This window comes from Mustela putorius, unplaced genomic scaffold (genome assembly GCF_011764305.1).
Source record: "Mustela putorius furo isolate JIRA1106 unplaced genomic scaffold, ASM1176430v1.1 tig00003896_pilon_pilon_pilon, whole genome shotgun sequence".
In the NCBI taxonomy this organism is placed as follows: Eukaryota; Metazoa; Chordata; class Mammalia; order Carnivora; family Mustelidae; genus Mustela; species Mustela putorius.
In genome coordinates this window covers 7,104,452-7,126,672 of record NW_025422045.1, presented here as the reverse complement: position 1 = coordinate 7,126,672, position 22,221 = coordinate 7,104,452, and the positions used below count along the sequence as shown (strand labels likewise).

Here is a 22,221-nt window from a genome sequence, read left to right as displayed (position 1 = left end):
CATTCCTTGCCTTGGGACACACAAGCCCCAGTGCCTTGAGTGCTCAGCACCTTGGATCCTGAGAAGCAAGAGGGCAGGACCATCACCTCAAATCCCTAACAGCCTAGGGATCCTTCATAATTGTCCTGGTAAAGTGCATCCTCCAGAGAGGATCTTGGCAATGGGAACTATATGCCCCTAGCTAAGCCCTTCCCTGAGCAGCAGTCGAACCAGGCTCAGCCAACAGAATTGTACTAGTTCAGCCTGCCCTATCTCTGTTGCAGATAGGCTCCTTCAATCCGTCTTATGACAAGATCTTCAAGCACCTTCAAGATGTAAGATACAAAGGTAAGGAGTCTTTGGATGCATATTTGCCCTCTGTTGGAGAAGGAGGGAGTCACTCCCATGTGACTTGAAAAAAAATGAATGCAGTGAGCAGGTTCATATTCTAGGTTTGGTCATGGGCGCAGCAGCACCTTGGCCGTGGGGAGAAAGGCTGACACCATTTCTCCACCATGTCTCTCCAGGCCAAGAGGTGCTCATTCCAGGTTTCAGCATTGAAGAGCTGCTCCCCGAGAGGCCCGATGAGTACTACCGCTACAAAGGGTCCCTGACCACACCCCCTTGCCACCCCACAGTGCTCTGGACAGTTTTCCGGAACGCTGTGCAAATTTCCCAGGAGCAGGTAACTGTCGTGCCCTTCTGAGTTACAGACCACGTGGTACTTTGGTCCCTGCCGTCACCCAGATCATCATCAATAACTTGGTTTCCTCACTTAGAGCTTCATTGACAGCTATGCCAAACCTCTGCAAATATCACAGGCACCTGGCAGCATAGCAGAAAGGACAGGCTGCGTTGCAGAGTGGAGTTATTGAGTCAAGCTAGGAAAATGAACCTGGGTACACAGTTCCTTACAAAAGAGTTATTAAGCTGCATTTCCTAACATTTCCCTCAGTGGCTGGATGGTGTTTCCTCTGTGGCGGGAGAGAGCACAGTTCCTTTATAGGGTGGAATAAAGATGGAGCCAGTTAGATGGTTTAACAAACCAGAAGGCTGGGGTTGCAGGAGTAAGTAAGCGACAGTCTCTGCCCTCAGGAAGCTCAAAGTCTAGTGCAAAACTGGGGGCACAGAGTCCTCAGCAATCATCTCTGACCCTCTCATTTTACAGGTGATGAAAGTGAGGGGTAAACAGATGAGGGAGCTTGTGGGATCGCCCACTGATTGGCCACAAAGCTAAGCCCCAAAGGCAGACCGGAGTTTCTGGTCACTGTCCATCCCTCTGCTCCCCAGAAATTCATCAAGAAGAAAACTGGCTGTCCCGGAGACACGGCCCAGACAGTGCCACACATGGGCTCCTGGTGCCCCCCGCTCCCCTGGCCCTCTCCCTGAGTCCAGGAAGGCACTCTCTGTTGCTCCTTCTTTTTTACTATGAGCTACTGATCTGAGTAATGTAGATAAATGGCAACAGGTAGGCGGACAGGAATAAAGATGTGATGAATCAAGAGATGAAATGTTCAGGGAAACGGTAATACCCTAACCTAGAAACTGCCTTGGAAACTGATTATATAATCTATGTGGGTGTATGAAAATTCTGTGGAACCAGTCATCAGAGGGCCTGTGAAACTCTTGCCTCCTTCTTTTTGTTCCTTTAGATGAGACCATCAGAATAAGCGTTAGGTCCCTCCAATTTAGAGCTGGGTTCCAAATCGGGCCCATGAGAGGAACACTATTTCTGTGGGAGGTTGAGGAGTCCCTCCGCCACCCAGCAGCTAATAGCGCTAACCTTCCTCCAAGCATTGGGAGGAGAGGAAAGACCAGCTCACCCAGTGCCCAGTCAACCAGATACCTGCTGGCGAGGGGCACGGTTCTCTGGCTTTCCCATGGCTTTCTAATGTGCCTCCTGCCAAGCCCCAGAGCTCTCTTCACCATTGAGGTCAGGCAAGAGAGCATCACTCTGCCCACGGGGTATGTTTCTGCTGCTCCCCTTGCAGCTGCTGGCTTTGGAGACTGCTCTGTACTACACATACGTGGATGACCCATCCCCCAGAGAAATGGTCAACAACTTCCGGCGGGTCCAGGAGTTTGAGGAGAGGCAGGTGTACATCTCTTTCCGACAAGGTGAGAAGATGCAGTGTGTGTGTGGGGATTGTGGTGCCGAGACACCCATCTTATATGATGTTGGGCGGCTACCCTCCGGCTTTGTCACCGATGCCCTTAGGAATTGGGTTAAGAGCACTCTGGCTACCAAGGGAACAAGAGTGTGTAAGAACCTACTGTGTGTGGGTTTACTGAGGCTGCCCTTCTGTTCTTGACTTCCCTGAGCCTTTGTGGGAAACACTAGCCAGAGATTCTAGGTGTCTGGACCAGAGCCCTCATTAAATCTGGAGTCTCCCACAGATGGGGACGAGAGGATGCTCTGCCTCCAGAGAACTTCCCTGGAGAACTACCCTTCTTTTAAGACACATGATAGGACTGTTTTCATGAGACCAAACTCCTGACTTCTTACCCTAGGCTTTCTTGGCATTAAGGCCCATCTCTAGCCTGGCTGGGTGACTCATAGCACCGCCAGCATCACCAATGTCCGGGAAGGTCCTTTGTAAGGATTCACAGAGGGGCATAATCCACGTTTGCAGCCACAGCAGCTCACAGCCTAATATAGCAGGACCCGTCAGGCAAGAAAGCGTGTGCGTTCACTGCCCTTTGGTCTCATCTCCTTAAGCACAGGCACACAGGAGCTATACTGAATGAAGCGTGAAGTTTGGTTTAGTCCTAATACTATGAAAGCTCAGTTCTTCTTTTACATCTGTAACCCTAACTCCCCCGAAGGACATTGAACATCTTTATCTGTTCAGTATCTGTATTGATACTTTTGGAAGCCGGGGGGGTCCAGGGAAACAGGTAAGAGAACACTGTTGGGACCCACACTCTTCTTTGAAGCTCTGAGTTCACTTTCTCACTGTAGATTCTTGAGCCACTCTCGAGAAGGGAACCGCAAGTGGTCAGAAGCGGGGTAGGTCTGTGGAAGTTCCACTTTATCCTTGTACATCACTTGTCACTGAACTGGGCCAGGTGGCCACATCTAAGCATGACCCCATTGACTCACCTGTCAGCTCTCACCAGGTCTCCTCTGGTGTACCTCTTTTGTTGTTGTTCCTTTCTTATTGTGTGAGATTATAATTACCATTGACTAAGCTTAGTTAAACATAGGAAGATTGTATTTCGAAGCCCTTGCCAAAAAGCTTTAGAAATGTGCCCTTCTGAACGGACCCATACCTATGGTTGGAATTAGATTCTTCTGTCAGTTACAGAATCGAGAACTGCCCAAGAATTTATCTTTTGTGCTCTCCTCTCCAGATGCCACTGGTTAAGGTAATTTCTCTCTTTTCCTCAGTTTCCTGGTCTGAAAACTGAATCCGTGAACAATGACCATTCCTAAAAATCAAGAATCTATATGATGATAACTGTCAACTTCTTTTCTAGGAAATGCTTCAAATGTACAGAATTATCCCTTCACGATCTCTTTTAGATATAAATTTCTCTTTTCCCGTTCTTCAAAATGGAATATGTAGTAGTCAAGGGTTAAATGGAAAACACTTCAACTCTTAGATAAAATAAAAACATAAAAACTCTACCTGGAGATAAAGGACTGGCCGACATATATAAGGTAGAATTTTGTTTGTGATTCAAAGATTGTAATCAGATCTCCTCTCTGGGCTGGTCTGTACAAGCCACTGGGGATACACTGGGTATTCCCCCTCCTGTTGTCAAAAGACCTACGTTCAAGGCCTCTGTTTATTTCCTCCTGGCTATATGATATAAGCCAATCATGTCCCTTCTTGGGGGCTTGGTTTCTTCAGCCATAAAATGATAGGCTGGGCTAGGTGAGTTAACATTCTTTCAGTACTAACATGTTATATGATTCTAAGTGGACACTAACAACTGCTCATCCTCACTTTACATTGCAGGGACAGTGTTTGAGGACAGTTACAGAGGATCAGAAGAAACCATGCAGGAACTTGAGAATGACATCCCAAAGTAACCTCCTCTTATAATAATGGATTGTGGCACTGGGAATAATTAGCCATCTTCTTAGACCGTCTCAGGTCTAAGCTGGCGCTCATGGAGGGGGCAGTGTGGTCAGGCCTGTAGCAGAGCTATTTCAGTAGACTCTCCTAGTCTAGCTGCGGAGCTTGAGGGGCCTCTCAGCAGAAGCGTGGGGACTGACTCCAAGCTAAGGACATCAGGATCAAAGCTCAAATGCAGCTTTGCCACTGCCTTTCTCGAACGGTTCACCCAGAAATGTTGTTTCATGGAGCCCAGGCTGGGCCCAGCTCTCCCCTTGGAGTGAGGCACCACGGCAGTCAAAGGCAAACCTGTTCATTTGGAGGCTGATTATAGAAACTTGGCCAGAAATGTCCCCTCCTGCTCATTTCTCAAAGACACAGGCAGCTAACAGGGCTGTTTCCCAAGGAACAATTGCGGGGTGGGCAGCCCCAAAGGAGTGAAGACCCAAATATCACCCCTCAGGGGGCACCTGCATTCATGAGGGGCCTCTCACACCAACTTGGAGGGGCCTCAGACTGTAACATGCCATTTCAGGTTTATGGGATGAGCCTGTTTGTCAGTGTGGACCTTGAGCAATTCAGACTCAAGTATTTATACACTCTTCCACTGAGGTATGCTTGTAATTAGGGTCTGATTTATTCAGGGTTTTCTCTGGAAGTTAGTAGGAACTACAGAGTTGGATTTTTTTTTTTTTAAGATTTTATTTATTTATTTGACAGAGAGAGAGATCACAAGTAGGCAGAGAGGCAGGCAGAGAGAGAGGAGGAAGCAGTCTCCCTGCTGAGCAGAGAGCCCGATGTGGGGCTCAAACCCAGGACCCTGGGATCATGACCTGAGCTGAAGACAGAGGCTTAAACCACTGAGCCACCCAGGCACCCCCAGAGTTGGACTGTTTTGCTAGGAGAAAAGTAATGTCAAGGAAATCCTCTGGGAGAAAAAGTGCAAGGACTTTGAGATTAGGCTCTGAGGGTTAGCCAAATTGTAACAATTAGGAATGAATCATTTAGCTTGACCATGCTTTTTCCTCAACTGTGCTTAGAAAAGGCATAAAGAACTTGTCCTTAATTCTGTCCTTAAGAGGTAGTAGCCTGTCCTTCGGCCATCAAAAGGAATGAAATCTTGCCATTTCATTGCCATTTGCAACAACATGGATGGAAGTAAAGAGTATTTTGCTAAGAGAAATAATTCAGAGAAAGACAAACACGATATGATTTCACTCATATGTGGAGTTTAAGAAACAAACTAGTTGAACATAGGGGAAGGGAAGGAAAAATAAAATAAGATAAAAATAGAGAAGGATGCAAACTGTAAGAGACCCTTAACTATAGGAAACAAACGGAGGGTTGATGGAGAGGAGGTGGGTGGGTGACGGGGTAGTTGGAGGATGAGCCCTAAGGAGGGCACATAATGGAATGAGCACTGGGTGTTCTATGCAACTGATGAGTCACTAGATTCTATCCCTGAAAGTAATACTATACTATATGTTAACTAAACTGAATTTAAATAAAACATTTCTAAATATAATAACTAAAATGCTGAAAAAAAGAAAAAGAAAGAAGTAGTCTGTCCTTAAGGACAGACTTTAGTCTGTACTATGATTTGGCCCTAGTGCAGGGATTCTCAACCTTGGGGCTACTGACCTTTTGGACTGGATTATTCTCAGTGGGGGGCTGTACATTGTACGATGTACATTGTGTACATAATATACATTACTGTGGCATCAGCAGAATCCCTAGCCTCTCCCCTCCAGATGCCCATAATATACCCCCAATTCTGACTGCCAAAAATGCCTCCAGACATTGCCAATGTCTCCAGGGCAGGAGAGGCATAATTGAGAACCACTGCTCAGGGATTCCACAGAGCCTTTGCTAGGCTCCGACTGATTCTTTTTCCCCCATTCATATCACAGGATTCTGGAGTTTTCTATCAAATGCCCTGGTCTTTATTACAGCATGACATTTTCTTTTTTTAAATTGCCTTTTAAAAGATTATTTATTTACTTGTTTGAGAGAGAGGAGAGAGCACAAGCCAGGGAGGAGCAAAGGGACAGGGACAAGCAGACTCTGTGCTACGTACGGAGCCCCACACGGGGCTCAGTCCCATGACCCAGAGATCATGACCAGAGCTAAAATCATATTTGGACACTCAACCAACTGAGCTACCCAGGTACCCCTACAGCATGACCTTTTCAGTCTGGTGATGGTTACCCCTGAAACCAAAAGGTTGTTGGGTTATTAAGGAGAACAACCAAACTCCAGAAAAACCCTGTTCCCCATCTTCCTTTAGAATTTGAATATACCTTCTTTTTATACAATTGGGTACACCCAAGGCTAAGAGAAGTGGATGGCAGAGAACTATCCACCCTAAGGAGAACCATACAAACCACTTTATCAGGGATCCAGAGGCCTCTGAGGAAGCGACTTGCTTTATAATTTCCTTATCATTTTTCTCCTTTGCTTTTTTACCATTTTTCCCCCTCATATGTGTTGTTTCTTGTTTCTTTTGGTTAAAATGCCCACTCTTTGTGGAGAGGTGAAACTCACATGAGGCACTTTTTTTTTTTTTTTTTTCTTAGCTCTTAGAGAGTGCCTCTTCCAAGGGGCACAAATAGAAGGCTTGAGCTAACGAGAGGACACAAGACTCATTGTCCTCAAGGAGGGATCCCAGAGAGGGGAACACATCTGTGAGTAGACCGGACCTCACAGAAGTCCGATCCCTCTGGGAGATGGCAGAGGAAGATTTACAGACCAGGGGCCCGATTCTTGGTTCCTTAAGTTGACCTCTTCCTAGCTAAACATACCCGTCCTGAGTCCTAATGGTGATGGGTCATAAAGGAAGAGCCTAGCAAATCAAAATGTTCATGTTACCTAGCCCTATTTTTAATATGCCAGGGCAAGGGAAACTTGAGAGACAAGGGGAAGCCAGAGAGTTTCTATAATCATGTCTGTAGTGGGCTTGCTCTGAGCAACAGCATGTCACCGCTGCAGAGCCCAGAGCCAGAAGAGGCACACTTAGGAGCACTGGGCAGCAGACGGCGGGGTGGGGGTTGGCTTTCACCCATGGTACTTATGCGGAGTAACACAATGAGAAGCTGCTTGATGCTGCAGGACCTGGGTAGTTTTATAAAACCTTTACAAAAGAGGAAAGAAATCTTAGAAAGCTAAGATGGCTAATTATTTACATTCTGAGACTAGAATGTATGCTTTGTGGTTACTAACATTATGTTTCTGAAAGTTCCTATTTCTAAATAAAATCTATTAGATGGAAGGTATCGTCAACTCTACCAAGGTATCCAAATGAAAGACCGGAGGAGTTTCCACCTTCAACTTCCCCTGGATATGGGGGGTGAATAGTCGGGAGCAACCATCAAATGTGCCAACAAGTCCCTAGTCCTTTCATCTAGTGCAGTGTAATAGGTCATGTGCTTCCAGAACACGCCCCAAGTCAGGCCCTCTGGGGAACAGAAAACCCCAGCATGGATGTTCTCTGGCGCCTAATCAAGCCTCTGGCACAGAGCAGACCAGGCAGGAAGTCAGCAAGCCGGACCCTCTTGGCGAGGTGGCCCCGGCTGTCTTCCCAGCACTTCCCGCCCAGCCCCCGTCCATGCCTTGTAGGGCCTCCCTTAGCATAGCACTGCTTTCACCTGTGCACACTTGATTCCCTGTGCCTGGGATGCCCCTCACCTCTTCCACCTGAAAAATCCTTTCAAGACCCAACTCTATTAATAACATTCCAGAAATCTTCCCTGTTTCCCTGAAGGTGCCTTAGAGTTTCCTTCAGTGCAAATGGAATAACTCGTTCATCTCTGTGACTGTTCTCAGCCTATCACAGGGTCATGACTTAGTGCCATGCAGAAAACTAGAATAAGTATGTCTAAATTATCCACACACACTACTAGCCCCCTAAGGACAGGGATGGTTGGCATCTTATTCTTGTGGCAGACATTGTGCCTGGTGCTCATGATGAGTTTGAAAGAATGTAAACCCTACCACTCCCCACCCCGGCTGCCTGCCTCTCTCCTCCCCAGGGTCTTCTCTGGAGAATGATTTGAATGTAAGCCTGGCCAGCTGCCTCATTTTAGTTGTAGGTCTCATTTTGCTAATGTTTTCAGTTTGCCAGCAGCATTCAAATCAATCCATTTAGGGGCGCCTGGGTGGCTCAGTGGGTTAAGCCGCTGCCTTCGGCTCAGGTCATGATCTCAGGATCCTGGGATCGAGTCCCGCATTGGGCTCTCTGCTCAGCGGGGAGCCTGCTTCCTCCTCTCTCTCTGCCTGCCTCTCTGCCTACTTGTGATCTCTCTCTGTCAAATAAATAAATAAAAAAAAAAAATCTTAAAAAAAAAATCAATCCATTTGCCTAAGAAACATTAAAGATCAGAGCTTAGCTATCAAGTTTTAAAGTCCTGGGAGAGAGTTGCCGAGGGAAGTTGTGAAGCCTTTTTTCTGTTGCTCTGGCCTGAAAGGAATAAAAGGTGCCAGTCCTGGCAACTACCATTCCTTCGGCACAGATAGCCTGAGCCTGGCCACAAAAGGGACCTGAGAGTACTAAGCATTAGTACCTAAGCTCAGTAATCCACGCCTGCTGCTCCAGGATTTAGGCTCCTCAGAGCAATGTGGCTTTCTGTCCTGGGCCTGCAATCCTGCATTCTGGAAGGCAAAGCCCGAACCAGCTCCCTCATGTAATGGGGCGGTATCTCTTTGGCATATTTATTTGTAGAAATTATTTCTTTTTGGGTTCCCTAGTGTCAATAAGAAAAGCTCCCCAGTGAGGTATGTTCTCCAAAGACAGTTCTGTACTGTCTGGTCACGGGGGGCAGCTTCCCTGCTTTTCCTACCAAAGCCTCATCCAAAGATGGGACTAGCATCTCAGTTACTTAAGTCCCCAACTTGTATTAAACAGAATAATGAGAGTTTTTATCATCCAAAAGGGGGTTTTATGTATTTAAATTATCAAATCACTGCTAAACCAAAACTCCACTTGTCTCTTTTATAAGACTGGAGACAGCTAAAGGCATACACATATACATAAGATATAAATATACATATATGTGACTATATAAGACATCACAACAAAACAATCCATACTTGAAAATCATATTTAGAAAGGAAAAGGATTATTTTCTGTTTGAATAAACAGAACTGCAAATAGACCTAAAAAATGCCAGGATTGTTCTAGGAGGGGCAAGCTGTATAAGTGCGGTGCTTGTTCCTTCCGCTCGGCTGTTCTGTGGGTGCACATGAGGCTTCAGAAGACCGCAGAAGCAGCTAACTGGCATCCCTGAGTCCAGCCAGACAGCAGTGGAAGCAGTAGCTTCTGAGCCAGCCAGAACAGGTAGCAAGGCTCCTGTGGCAAGCAGCTTTTCTGTCTTCTCCGGGGGTGTGCCTTCCTGGAAGAGGCCTGTGATAATCAAGGTCTTCTGTATCTGCGCAGCTTCCTTCTTTGTCAGACTGCCCTGTCTTTGTTCGCCCTGGCTCGTACTGGAGCGCCTGATGGACTGCAGGGAGCTCTCCCACATCTGTGGGCCATGCAGCCCTTACCACCCAGCTCAGAAGCCCCTTCACTGTGTTCTCATGCAGTAGCTCTTGTGGGCCATTGCAGTCAATCAGCCTGTCTCGGTCTCTCCTGTCTCAGTTTCTTCAGTGGAAACTACTTGTCTTATGCTGATTAGAAACAAACCACTGCTTGTTTAATCTGCAGATGAATGTCCCTGGCTGTGTGTCCCTCCCTCCATCCTCCTTGTGGCCTATGCTCTTTCTACAACATCCCCAAGGCTTGGCTGTGATGCAGGCTTAGGCTTCTCTCTCGGGGCCCTACTTCTTCAGTTGCCCCACCATCTATCCCTGTGCTCCCCGAGGTCTCCCTGACTTTCCCTCTCCTGTTAGTTAGTAGAATGGGACCCAAGCCTTGTGCACTGCATCGCTGTCTGCAGGACAGTCCTGCTTCCTTGATGGTTGGTGCTGTCTCAGTTGACACGGGGCAGCATCCCGACATCCTCCTGCCCTGGGCTTCTTTAGGGGGAGAATTCTGATGAGGTGATACCCTCATTGCCACTCCTCTTCCCTGTTCTTCGTTTGCTCAGTCAAGCTGCTTTGTTTTTGCAGCATCAAAGTCTTAGCTGACAAGCATCTGTCCCAGGCTCTGGGGCTTTCCTTGTCTTTGTGGCTGCCTGCTCATTTCATTATTTCCATAGAGAGGCAACTTAGACCCTCACAAGTAGTCATCCATGAGCCAGGAACTCTGTTTAGAGCCCTGGATTAAATTAGGCTGCTGTTTATAGCGCCTAATACAGCCAAGGGCAGCCAGATTTCCCTCCAGATGAGCCACCAACCTGGGCCATGGGCTCTTGGGAAAAGTCCCATTCCTGCGGCCTTGCTTCTGTAGACTTGGCTCTGGCCCCAAGCTCCCTGCGGGTAGCGCCTCTAGCCTGAAGTGCGGCTTCTTAGCTGTATGGGGGGTCTGTGTGGCTCTCTAGATGTTTGAGGTGACTGTGAAACTACAACTTTAGAAACTGTCCAGGTTGAATGGCTTAGCCAAGTGGTTAGGCTTACTAGTGGTCTTATGTGGCGAGAACTAGTTTGGTACCACCAGCATCTGGAGCTTTAGGAACAAAGAACAAAAGAGTATTTCATCAAAAGGCTTGGAAAAGAAACCACAACGAGTTGCGGGGTTTTGGTGGTTGTTTTTAAAATCTTAGAAGCCTTGGTTGTCTCTAGGTACCTTAAAAAAACCCAAAATACCAAATTACAGTGTGCAGAGGCCACAGGCTATGCAGAGAACCCAGCATATGCTATGCAAACACCCGACACTCTCCCCAGGGGAGACTCCTATCCTGAGTGTCTCCCTAAGCCACACACTGGTCCTTGTGTTCAGGTTACAAGAAGAGGCCTGGGGCAGGGAATCAGGCCACGGGAGCCACTCTCTCTACCACTTGGGAGGCCATGGGCTGCTGATGGTGGCCAGCAAGAGCCAAGAGAACAGGCCACCCTGTACTCTGTGGATAGCTCCTCTCCACAGCTGCTCCGCTTATCCTTACAATAGCCTGGGGCCCCCTGGGGAAGCCAGACCAGAGACTCCTCATGCCAGCCTTGAGTGAGGGAGTCTGCACACTCCATATGAGATTGTGGAAGTGGACAGTAGGGAAAGGACACAGGACTGATGGCTCCAGAGGACCCAACTAGACTCTGGTCATGCAGCAGGAAAGGAGGGTAAGCATAAATCTCATTCCCAAATCTTGGGTCTGGTTCCCCAAGGGATCAAGTACCCCCAGGTGTGAGTCCCTAGCCCTCTGCTGGTGTCTCACAACTGGTCAGGGCTCTCCCAGGGTCTGAGTCATCACAGTGGGCTCTGTGGGCACAGGCTCACTGGAGGGTCAGGCTGGGTGGCCACTATCTGCACAACCCTGGCTTCCAGCAGAACTGTACCCACACTACACAGGCACATACGTGCTAGAAGTTTCTACTGACGTCAGAAAACCACCAGACAAGAGGGAATGTGTAAGAGAGACTTTCTTTAGTTGGAGGACCTGCCTGGAAGAATAGGGAGTAGTTCTAAGAATCTGGAAGAAGTATGCTGGGGTTACCCAGGGGGAGCCTCATGACTGGGCTCCTCTGTCTTACTCAAGAAGATAGGCTTACCCGTGACCTTCCCCCAATGAGGTCCCTAGGAGGCTGACTATGGGATTTTACCTCAGATATCTGGGCACTAGCTCAGCCCCACTGAGGACTCCTTACTCATCCCAATAATAACTCTCTGAGAAAAACACAATCGTCTGGTTCCACAAAGCAGAGAAGGGAGGCAGATATTGGGGAAGGGTTTCTCCAGCTTTCCCCATGGTTCCAAAGCAAAACCAGAACCAAATATGACCACAAGACTGGATAGGGAGGGGGCAAAAGTCTAGTGACAGGCTCCAACTAAGCCCTGCCAGGCCCAGCCAGCCAGAACCTGGCCGGTTCCTTACCGATGAAGAGGGGTAGGGATCCGAGAGGCACTTAATAGCCTGCCCAAGTGGACTCTGATCCTTACCCTTCCTCAGCTTCTACTTTAGTCATGCTGTACTAAAAACTGAAGTCTTGCCCTAGCAAAGAGACTGCTGTGATAAAGAAGAACTGGAGATGGAGATCACAGTGTGAATTCCAAGGTGTGCAATTCCTTCTGTACCTGAGTTGAGAGTGAAATACTCCTAGAAAGTCTACATAAGCCCTGTACTTCCAACCAAACGAAAGGGGGGGCTTCGCTCAACACACTGGGCAAATTCACCATGGTTTGACTTTGTTAATTTTCACCCTTTTCCTCTCCCTTTGAAGTGCAAGACCTTACGTATGCAGGACTGAGTCTGGGTATGTGGCCTGCCGGCCTTGCATGCTGCGGCTGGGTGATTGCTATGATTCTTGGTGTGATTTGGGCCTGTGATATTTCCAAGCCCATCCTCCCTGCTTCTCTCTGCTCTCACTCTGGCTACTGGCCCTTTTCCTTGCTGTGGGTCCTACCTTCAAATCACTCAATGATTCAAAGATGAAATACCAATCAAATGCTTCCATAATGAAAGACTTAATCACTCTACAGCATGTGTACATTCAATGACCCGAAACAACACCTCTATTGGCCATACTGGGAAGCCATTGCCTAAGAACAGGACTATGCCCAGTGTGGAGGTTGGGTGACTACTTAGGCGATCTTGGCAGTGGGCTCCTGGTTGTTTTGGACTACTTAGGACTGTGCAATGGAGCTTGGGAGCAAAGTCAATAGAGACTTCCCAGTGGGCCTTAACTCCAGCAGGCCAAGACAGAGTAAGTTCTCATTCTGTAACCTAGGATTTCTCCAAGTATGGTCCAAGTACGTAGTTTATGAACCATGTACATCAGCATCAGCTACAGCTGTTTCATAAAAATGCAGATTCCTGGGCTCTGTTCTAGACTGTATCAGTCTTTGATGCTCAAGCTCAAAAAATCATCTTCAGATGATCCTGGTGCAAGTTTGCAAACCCTTACTGAGGTATCACTACAGTCTGAAAATGGCCCTAAGTACTTCAGCCAGTTCTACGAAGCCAAAGACCAGAACCTGAGAACAGAGATGGGGAAATTACATCCTTCTGTGGCAGGTTCCACAGCTGTCACTTGACTTCACATCCAAGTGCCATGGGATGAGATGAACACGGCGGGGGGGGGGGGGGCGGTAATGTAATGCCTGTTCACTGCCTCTTCCCCAGGCATCATCCTTTCAGTGGTCCTGGCTGGCGTTCTGGGCATCTGTGTTGTCCTGGCAGTGTCCATTTGGCTTTTCAGAAGAAAGAAGAGGTGAGCTGGTTTGGGTTCAAAATGGGAGCTGGGTAGCTTATTTGTCCACAAGGACTGATCTGTCTGGGAAGGCAGTCTGCAGAATGAATAGCCCCCATCACCTGTACCAAGGCTGATCCTAGGAGTGCTTTCTCCCAAACACCATCGCCTCCAGCCTCCTTTGCATGAGATCCTGGGCCATTAGGCTTAGAGGTAGAGATGTGCCTGTGGCCGTGGCTAACACCTGAAGACAAGTCTCTTGATTTGGGGGTGGGGAGGTCCCATTTGACTGAACACAAGCAGCAAGGCTGTCCTCTTTCTAACATCTTTATATCTGTTTTTTGTTTTTGTTTTTGTTTTTTTGCCTCTGAATCCAAAAAGGAAAATGAAGGGAAACTTGATGTATAACTCCCATTAGCTATTAATGCCCATTGCTCATGTTTTTATTGATGTTTTGTTTTTCTAAAACCATTTTATTTTTCTGGAGTGTATAAAAAATAGTTTCCAGGAATCCTGTTATAGAATCAAAGGTTTAAAGTTGGGGTGGTAATGAGACCTTCTTCAAAATGCAGGTCTATTATCATCAGGTGTTATAAGAGAACAGTTGGAAAATGACCAGATTCCTTTTCGGTTAATGCTTTATTTTGGGGTCATTCCTCCCAAGACCGACAGAACAGGGGAAGGGTCCTCATGAGAGGAATCTGACCCCATACCTAAGTCAGGCTGCTCTCTGCTTATCTCTTCTCTTTAACTGAGACTCGTGTGTTCTTCTTGTTCCAGTAGCAAAAAAAGTGACAACAAAGGAGTCATTTACAAACCAGCCATCAAGAAGGAGACTGAAGCCCATGCCTGAGGCCCCAGAACTTTCAGGCACATCCAAGGAAGGACTTTGCTTTGGACACTACATACTGTGGCTCCCTAAACATTTGAAATACCTAAGGGTTCTCTGAAGCCCAACCCACAAATGCCCCAGACCCATGGGGGGCCTGTAGGTGGGTGCCCTGCCATCCTGATGCCACAGCCACTGCCAGGACGATCTGTGGATGGAAAAAACTCGCTAAAGAGGCAGGAGCTCTGAGCTGTCTGCTTCATCTGTGTGAGACCATTAAGTTGTTTAGATTCTGGGGGGTATAAACCAAGTCACCCACTGGGCCTGTGATTGGTCAGAAAACATTTTCATCCAGGGATTCCCTTTAGTGTGGTTTCCTTTTAATGTGGAGATTCTGCTTCTTGTCCAAGTTTTCAGACCAGAAGTATACTCTTTGCTTAGATTTTGCTTCTGAGACTCAGTTTCTTTCCTCAGGGAAGGGGGGGGTTGTTGTCTTCCTCTGATTCCTTCTGCTGTGACAAAACTTATGGTCTCACCTTACAACTGGGAGGAAGAATGATACAGGAAGGTTCAAGGTATCAGAGACAAAAAGAAAACAAAAGATATTCTTTGAAACACAGTAGAGGCATATCCAAAGTCCTGTCCTTTGGATCAAAAGCACTGAATGGACTCGAGATAGAGAGACTGAGAAGACACATAAGGTCTGGAGGAACTCACTTTGGAGTCAAAACTGGAGTCAGAAGTTGTCTGTCAAGTCGCAAGCATGAGGACAACAGAATATTAAGCCCAAGCCCAACCTCCTGTTAGCAGTGCAATTATGCTTTGTACTTTACAGACTTGATAAATGATCAGGCTATTCCTTGAAAAGCATTGTTGCTTTCTCTATCCTAGAGTAGACATGAGTTCTGAGATGACCCAAACCGCTTTTGAATCTAGAGGAAATAGGCAGAAGCATAATGGCTGAAGAGCTTTGTCTGTGGCCCAGATTTCATTTCGGCCACTTCTGTGGTGTCCCTACTGCCAATGTGGAATCGAGACATCCCTACTTCCCTGACTTGGAGGATGTTGAGTCACAGCTTGCTTGAAATCTGTTTCAAGATATGAAAGCAGGAATTTATCTGTGCATGGTGGGGACATCATGGTATTTAGGGACCAATAATAACGGAATGTTACAAAGATACTTCATGGTCTTCTACCTGAGTCACAGTTTCTGTGAAGGCTTAACTCTTTCATCGATGCAAGGGCCCCATGAAGACCAGTTAGTTCCATGACTGAGGAGGAGCCTCCACTACCAACTTCCAACCTCTCTCATGGCCAGCACTTTGCAGTTCATGGAGAACTTTCTGATTCCTGGTCTCATTTTGACAGCATGGAATGTCCTATCAAAGCACAAGTTTCTTTATAACATCTTTTTCCTTCTACTCATCCCTCTCACTCTGAGAACAGTCTTCTCCCTTCTCTACCATCATGACTTTTTATAGCGGTGGCAAGCCCCCCAAGGCTTTGCAGTGAGTTTGCTAAACTGAGTTACAGAAGGCCTAATGAACACTCAGACGTGTGTGTGCACGAGGTCTTTGACAGACTGGGAGTCTGGGTGGCATCCTCACCTTGCCTTTAGCATGCCTGATGCTGACCAAATGACAGCAGGGAGAAGCCTCATGACAGAGTGACGTGAATTAGATGATGCTTCCCTGGACTTGGCCCAAAGTTGCCCATCAGAAACCAACATAAATTACTCCAGAGCCCTGGGACTATCTACCTTTTATGGGCAATTCTTGCAAGAGAACAAAGAGATTATTGTACCTGACTCGATGGCTATTCATAAGAAGGGAGACTAACTAGGCCATGAAAGCAGTGGCATTTTCTCCTGCCCTGTGGCCAAGATAAAGCAAAGCCAGGGAGGCAGACAGAAGACTCCAAGAATCAACACTGTCAGCTTCCTTGCTAATCATTATGGGGCTCCTAGGGACCAAGCTTAGGACGTGGGAAGCCTTTGCTCAGCTTCTCACTCATTCCACTGACATCAGTCGCCACTGAAGGAAACCAGCACTGTGGTGTGTGAATTTCCTGTCTCACTCAAATCCCCTGGAGGGCCCAGGTGCTGTGCTGGGTGCACTACAGGTAGAGATCACAAAGACAAGGACCGTGTGGGAAAAGGACAGGGAAGGCCCTGGTTTCTTTGTTTCTTACTAATGGGACAGCTTGAGTCTTTTTGTTCTGTTTCTTTAGGATCATTTGATAAAAATAGTAAAAACTTACACCTATTTCCTTAATAGATATCCTAGGATTTTGCTGCATTGACTATTCATCCCATTTCAAGTTCAGACCTTAAGTTCTTCTCCCCTTCACTAAACTCTCTGAAGGCCTCCTGAGCACCACTGGGAAGCACTGGGGTCTGCAGCATTCCTCTGTCCCTGTGCCTTGGATGGACCATAGGCCACTGTGATGATGGTCTCTTTAGCACTTCTATATTTATTGTAAGAATGATTGTAATGAAGACATAAACTGTAAATATGAGAAATTATAAATAAAATGTTTTTCACAACAGACTTTTTTTGGGAGGTGAGGTTAAAGCATTGTTGTTGGCAAAGCACTTTGTAGTTCCTGGTCTATGGTGACAGGTAACTGATTAGAGCAAGTAATGTCATTTGTCTATAATGTCTTAGAACCTGGCTCCAAAGGAAAACACACTCATGGACTTAATCATTTTATTGAGGATGGAGGCCTATGGGGTATTCAGCTCTGGGGTCACATAATTGCTTAGTAAGCAGAGCTGGGAAGTCTAGAATAATCAGGGAAAGGCTCAGAGAGAAGGGGGTTTCTAAGCTGGGCCTCAAAGAAGAAGTCAGATTTGAACAGGATAGAAAGAGGGGGGCATTCCTAACAAGGGGGCATGAATATAAAGAATGGTCTCTCTACTTCACTAGGTATTGCATTTAGTAGGTTGAAGCCTCTCCTGGTTGCCTGTAACCTATTTTGGATTTTTTTTTTTTCTCCAAAACATGCTACCATCTTCCGTAGAATTTTGTAAATCCAAATCCAGATTTCACCTTCTGGTTTGGTAAAAAGGCAATCCTGTGGTGGTTACAAATAGGTACCATCATTGTTTGTTTACTTAGGAAAGCTTCCAATTTTCAGTTCAGTTGCCCAAGGATGGAAACAGATGCACTGTCCAAAGGTAATTTTGCTCCAACAGATGATAAAGCAGTGGGCCCAGCTTCAGAACAGAAACATTATAAACCCTCCAGGTTCTGACAGTCTCTTCAGTGAGGACGCAGGTATTTTTCAGCTCACCCCCTTTAGCATCCTTCAGAGGTGAAGACAGGTGGAGTGAGGCACCCCCAGAGTGCCTCTGTGACTCTCATTCCTTTACACCTGCTCCCATACCCCTGGGGCTGGGGTGGCGGCGGGTGAGTCTGGACTGAGCAACAGAAGTCTTCTCCCTCTCCTCTCTCCATAGCCTTGCTCCCCATTCCTTGAACTCGAGATTCTTTGGGGTTGATGACCAGGGACATGTGGTGGCAAGAGCCATGGACTGGCGGGGGAGACTCAAGTCTTTCTTCAGGTTGGCCATTACCCTCCTCATGTGAATCAAGCTATATGGACAATCTAGAGCATACAGTTCAATAGGATATATAATGATACAACGCGAGACACGTGAAAATTTAAAGGTATGGTAGCCACACACCCCAAAAAGGAAAGAATAATAGTGACATCAATTTTAGTAATATTTTATAAAGCCCAGTAGATCCAAAATTCTATCATTTCAACATGTAATCAATATTTTGAGATGAGATCGTTTCATTCCTTTTTCTGTAGTAAGTCTCTGAAACCTAGTGTGTATTTTACATTAATAGCACTGCATGATTCAGATGCTAAATTTTCTTTAAAAATATTTGATCTGTATTTAGATTTCACAAAATTACAGTGGAAAATGCAGATTCACATGCCCGAGTGGCTCCAAACACACTTAAAAGTTTTCCAAAGCCTGAAGCAATTATCAGCTGCTTTTTTTTTTTTTTAAGATTTTATTTATTCACTTGTCCGAGAGAGTGACCACAGGCAGACAGAAGGCAGGCAGAAGGCAGGCAGAGGCAGAGGGAGAAGCAGGCTCCCTGCTGAGCAAGGAGCCCAACGTGGGATGCAGGACTGGGATCCTGGGATCATGACCCGAGCCGAAGGCAAGGCAGCCGCTTAACCTACTGAGCCACCCAGGCGTCCCAACAATTATCAGCTTTTAAATTTAAATTGATTAAAGTAAAATAAATCAAATTTTTTCTCACTTTCATTAGACACAAGTGCTCAGTAGCCACATGTAGCCAGAGGCCAACACAGCCACTGTGCAGATATGGACTGCTGACCTTCTCCTTCGACATACCCTTCAGTAGGGTTAAACCTAGAGAACCTTCATGCAAAATCCACCTGAGAAGAAATCTTTGGGGACTGAGAGATGGGGGTGAGAGAGAGAGGATGGGGGAATCCAGGTAGGTGGATATGGAGGCTGGAAGAAAAGAATGCAGACAGAAAATCAGGCCAAGGTGAACAGACCAGAAGACCTTAGGCAGAGCTCCCCTTCTCTTTATGCCTTTTCTTGTAGCTCTATGGGGGTTCCCCAGCCCTCCGTGCCCTGGCTATGTCTCTTGGCCATGTCCTGGGGTCCCGGTGCTCAGTAGTGACTCGATCGAGAGCATTCTGGTGCCTTTGCAGGAGCATGAGCTAAAGGCATGAGGGTGCCTGGTTAACTTATTGGGGGACCTTGCTGCAGGATCCTGGCCCAGTGGCCAGGTTCTGACTGTCTCCCTAACACCTCTTCCCTGATATCCTCAGAGTCCAAACATTCCTGCTTTGTCTCCACTCTTCTGGAGCTAGGTGGCTGGAAGGGAGCAAATGCCTGAAACCTGAGTGTCTCTTGAACTGTCAACTGGGCTTAGTCCCTCGGTTTGGAAGGAGTTGCAAGTTGCCTCCCATCAGGGTGAGGGGAAAAGTTTTGAGACAAGAGGAAAGGAGATCTCTGTGGCTGCCAGCTGAGCTGCAGCGGGCACCTGGCGTCCATTCCACACCACATACAGCCTGGCAGACGTGCATGAACTACTCTGGTCCTCTGGCTCAGACTCAACTATCACAGGGTAGGGGAGAAGGTGTGAAGCCCAGACAGTGCTGGAAAGGAGGGGCCCTATGCTCTACCTGTGCCCTGTCATTTCAGAATGATTGGGCAGGGATAAGGACCTAAGTGCTTTGTGATACAGATTTATTCATCATAAAAACAAATTATTATGACCAGGTCAGCATAATGTTATGACTGCAGGTCAATCAGAGATTCAGTAAGCCTCCCACTTGTATGTTCTAGACTGCACCTTCACTCCATTATCCCACAACCCAGGGAAAGAGGAAAAATTGCCTTTTTAAGTGGGAAACCAAACAAGGGCTCTTGCCCAGGGCTAAGTGAAGGTCACACGGCTCCTGTAGCTCACTGATCCTCAGTGACAGGATGGGGTCTGCCCTTTGCAGCTCCAGTGACATGGAAACATCGTAATAGAATTTACCGTGCTTATCTCAATCATGCCACCACCTCATGAAGCCCCAAAGGCTAAAGAGACACTCAAGGCATTGTGCCACTGATTTCTAGAAAGTCAACAACAACCTCCTGTCTCCAATCTGCCTGGTAATGTTAAACCCTGGCCTCTGTTCAGGAGAAGTCTGACTGAAGATTGTCAACTGCAAGTAGACAAAGGAGTCAGCTCTGCTCCTGGGATGTTATCCTCACCTCTTACTTCAGCAAACCAAATATGTCCCAAGGATACATTCATTGAACTTCTCTGTATTCCTAAGGCTGAACTGGAGAGAAGGAATAAATATATACATGCACATACTCTATAAATCCATTTATATAAAATTTTAAAAAGTGCAAAATAAGCGGCAGTGATAGAAAGCATACTGGTGGTTGCCTAGGGATGAGGAGGTGGTAGAAGGTACCACAAATTCGCAGGTCAGGTATATGTTCATTAACCTGTTTGTGGTGATGGTTTCCCCACATAGGTCAACGCAGTTCAAATTTTACACCTTAAATACATGTCATTTATCTTATAACAATTATCCCTCAATAAAACTGTAAAAAAAAAAAAAAAGAAGAAGAAGAAGAAGAAAAAGAAAACCTCCTATACACAACCAAATGACACCTTGCCCTGTCCTGGCATTTCCTTTGAGAGCTTATCCTCCTGGTCCATCTAGAAGAAGTCTGCCAGAACTGGCACCTTCCCTGGGACCCACCCTGGAAGCCCAGGAAGGAGTGTGATGTCTATTCACATGGCCAGCTATGACCTCTTGATACTCTAAGTCAAAGTCATTATTTCTGCTTGAGTTCACTAGTTTCAAATATTAACTTTTAATTACCTGCAATGAAGACAACAAACACAGGGCTATGCGTTCAAGGACAGACTTAGACCTCTATAGGAGCTCTGTGTCAGTAATGAGAGTCTACTGGCTTCTCTTCAAGAGGCAAAGACTCTTCTGGTGAGGCAGGTAACATGACCAGTTAGTTCATCTGCTGAAACTAGTTTCCCAAGCTACCTAGACATCCAACAACAGACCTCGTGCATCTTAGTTTCTTTCCCTCCCAAACACCCAACAAATAACCACTTGAAAAGTTTTCCTTAATAAAGTACAATCTTCCTATGGAGAATAAGCATGGTCAGGAGCTTATTACTTCCTCTAGTCACTGGGTGAAATCAGAATTAATCTACTGTGATACTCTGACGTAGTAAGAAATATGTGTTTGGTATTTGCATCCAGCTCCTGGCACAGAGCTCCCAAATGTTGTTTATAATAAGCTCCTTTAAGCCATACCTAAGTTTATGCTAAATGTGATACTTGGAGGATAGGGGGCTGGATGCCACAGGGAACAGCCATGTGATTAGAGGGCTGGAACTTTCAGCCCTACCTCCTGACCTCCAGGAGAAGACTGGGAACTGAGTTCAATAGCCAATAACTTAATCAATCATGCCTATATAACAGGGCCCCCACGGAAACCCTAAACAATGGGGTTTGGAGAGCTTCCAATAAATGGAGGGACTGAGAGGTTGATGCACCCAGAGAGGGCATGGAATCTCTGTGCCCCTTTCTCATACCTTGAACTATGTACCTCTTTACCTGGCTGTTCATCTGTATTCTTTACAATATCCTGTATAATAAACCAGTAAATATAAGTAAATGTTTCCCTGGGTTTTGTGAGCTGTTCTAGCATATCATCAGTCATGGGAACCCACAATTTATAGCTGGTTGGTCAGAAGTAGAGGTGACGACCTGGAACTTGCAATTGGTATCTGAAGTGGGGGCAGTCTTGTGGGATTGAGCTCTTAACTTGCGGAGTCTGTACTAACTTGGGGCAGTGAATGCCAGAAATGAGTTAAATCTACTATATGTAGAACATATAGTCAGTATCCACAGAGAACTGAATTGCGTGGTGTGGAAAAGCTCACACAACTGGTGTCAGAACAACATTTTCCTTTATCTCTCTTCTCTCATTCAAGGTAACTTCCAGTTGACCTCCTTTCTCATAACTCCTTAGTCAAAGGCAAAAATTTAATGAATAACTACTGTCTGCTGAGCACAGATTAAGTGATGGGGAGTCAAGCCTGATGCAGAGAGTTCCTATATTCAATGATAATTGGTATCACAATCTCACTTGGGGAAGGAAGCAGAAACCACTAACCACAGTATACAGAAGAGCAGCCGGCAAAGAATACTACATGTCTATCAACAGAAGAACGGCTAAACAAACTGTACATCCAAAAGATGGAATGCTTTTCATTAAGAAGTAGCAAATTACTGATATACAAAAATATGGATGAATCTCAGAAAAGTATGTTGGATGAAAGAAGTCAGACACAAAAGAGTACATTTAGTGTTATTCCATTTATATAAAGTTCAAAACAAGGAAATTAATCTACGGTGACAGAAGCAGTTGTCTCTGCGGAAGGTGGGGTCGATTGACTAGAACGGAGCACAAGGGACCCAGCTGGAGAAAGGTGGTGTTCTGTATCTTGATAGGGTTGGTGGTTACATATGTGTATCCATTTG

General features: G+C 46.3%; 1 protein-coding gene across 8 annotated transcripts in view; it reads left to right on the top strand.

The window, feature by feature from the left end:
* CA12 (carbonic anhydrase 12) overlaps positions 1-16,694 on the top strand; it is a 56,513-nt gene extending 39,819 nt beyond the window's left edge. Inside the window, exons 6-12 of one of the 8 annotated variants that reach the window (XM_004758746.3) lie at positions 264-327; positions 507-664; positions 1,971-2,097; positions 3,945-4,014; positions 12,348-12,380; positions 13,250-13,337; positions 14,100-14,275. In XM_004758746.3, the coding sequence (XP_004758803.1) occupies positions 264-327; positions 507-664; positions 1,971-2,097; positions 3,945-4,014; positions 12,348-12,380; positions 13,250-13,337; positions 14,100-14,111 (552 nt within the window). In that variant the 3' untranslated portion in view covers positions 14,112-14,275. Of the gene's footprint in view, positions 1-263; positions 328-506; positions 665-1,970; positions 2,098-3,944; positions 4,015-12,347; positions 12,381-13,249; positions 13,338-14,096 lie in introns of all 8 variants that reach the window. The other 7 variants (XM_004758748.3, XM_004758749.3, XM_004758747.3 and 4 more) reach the window with 7 other exon arrangements.
* The last annotated feature ends 5,527 nt before the right edge of the window (positions 16,695-22,221 follow it).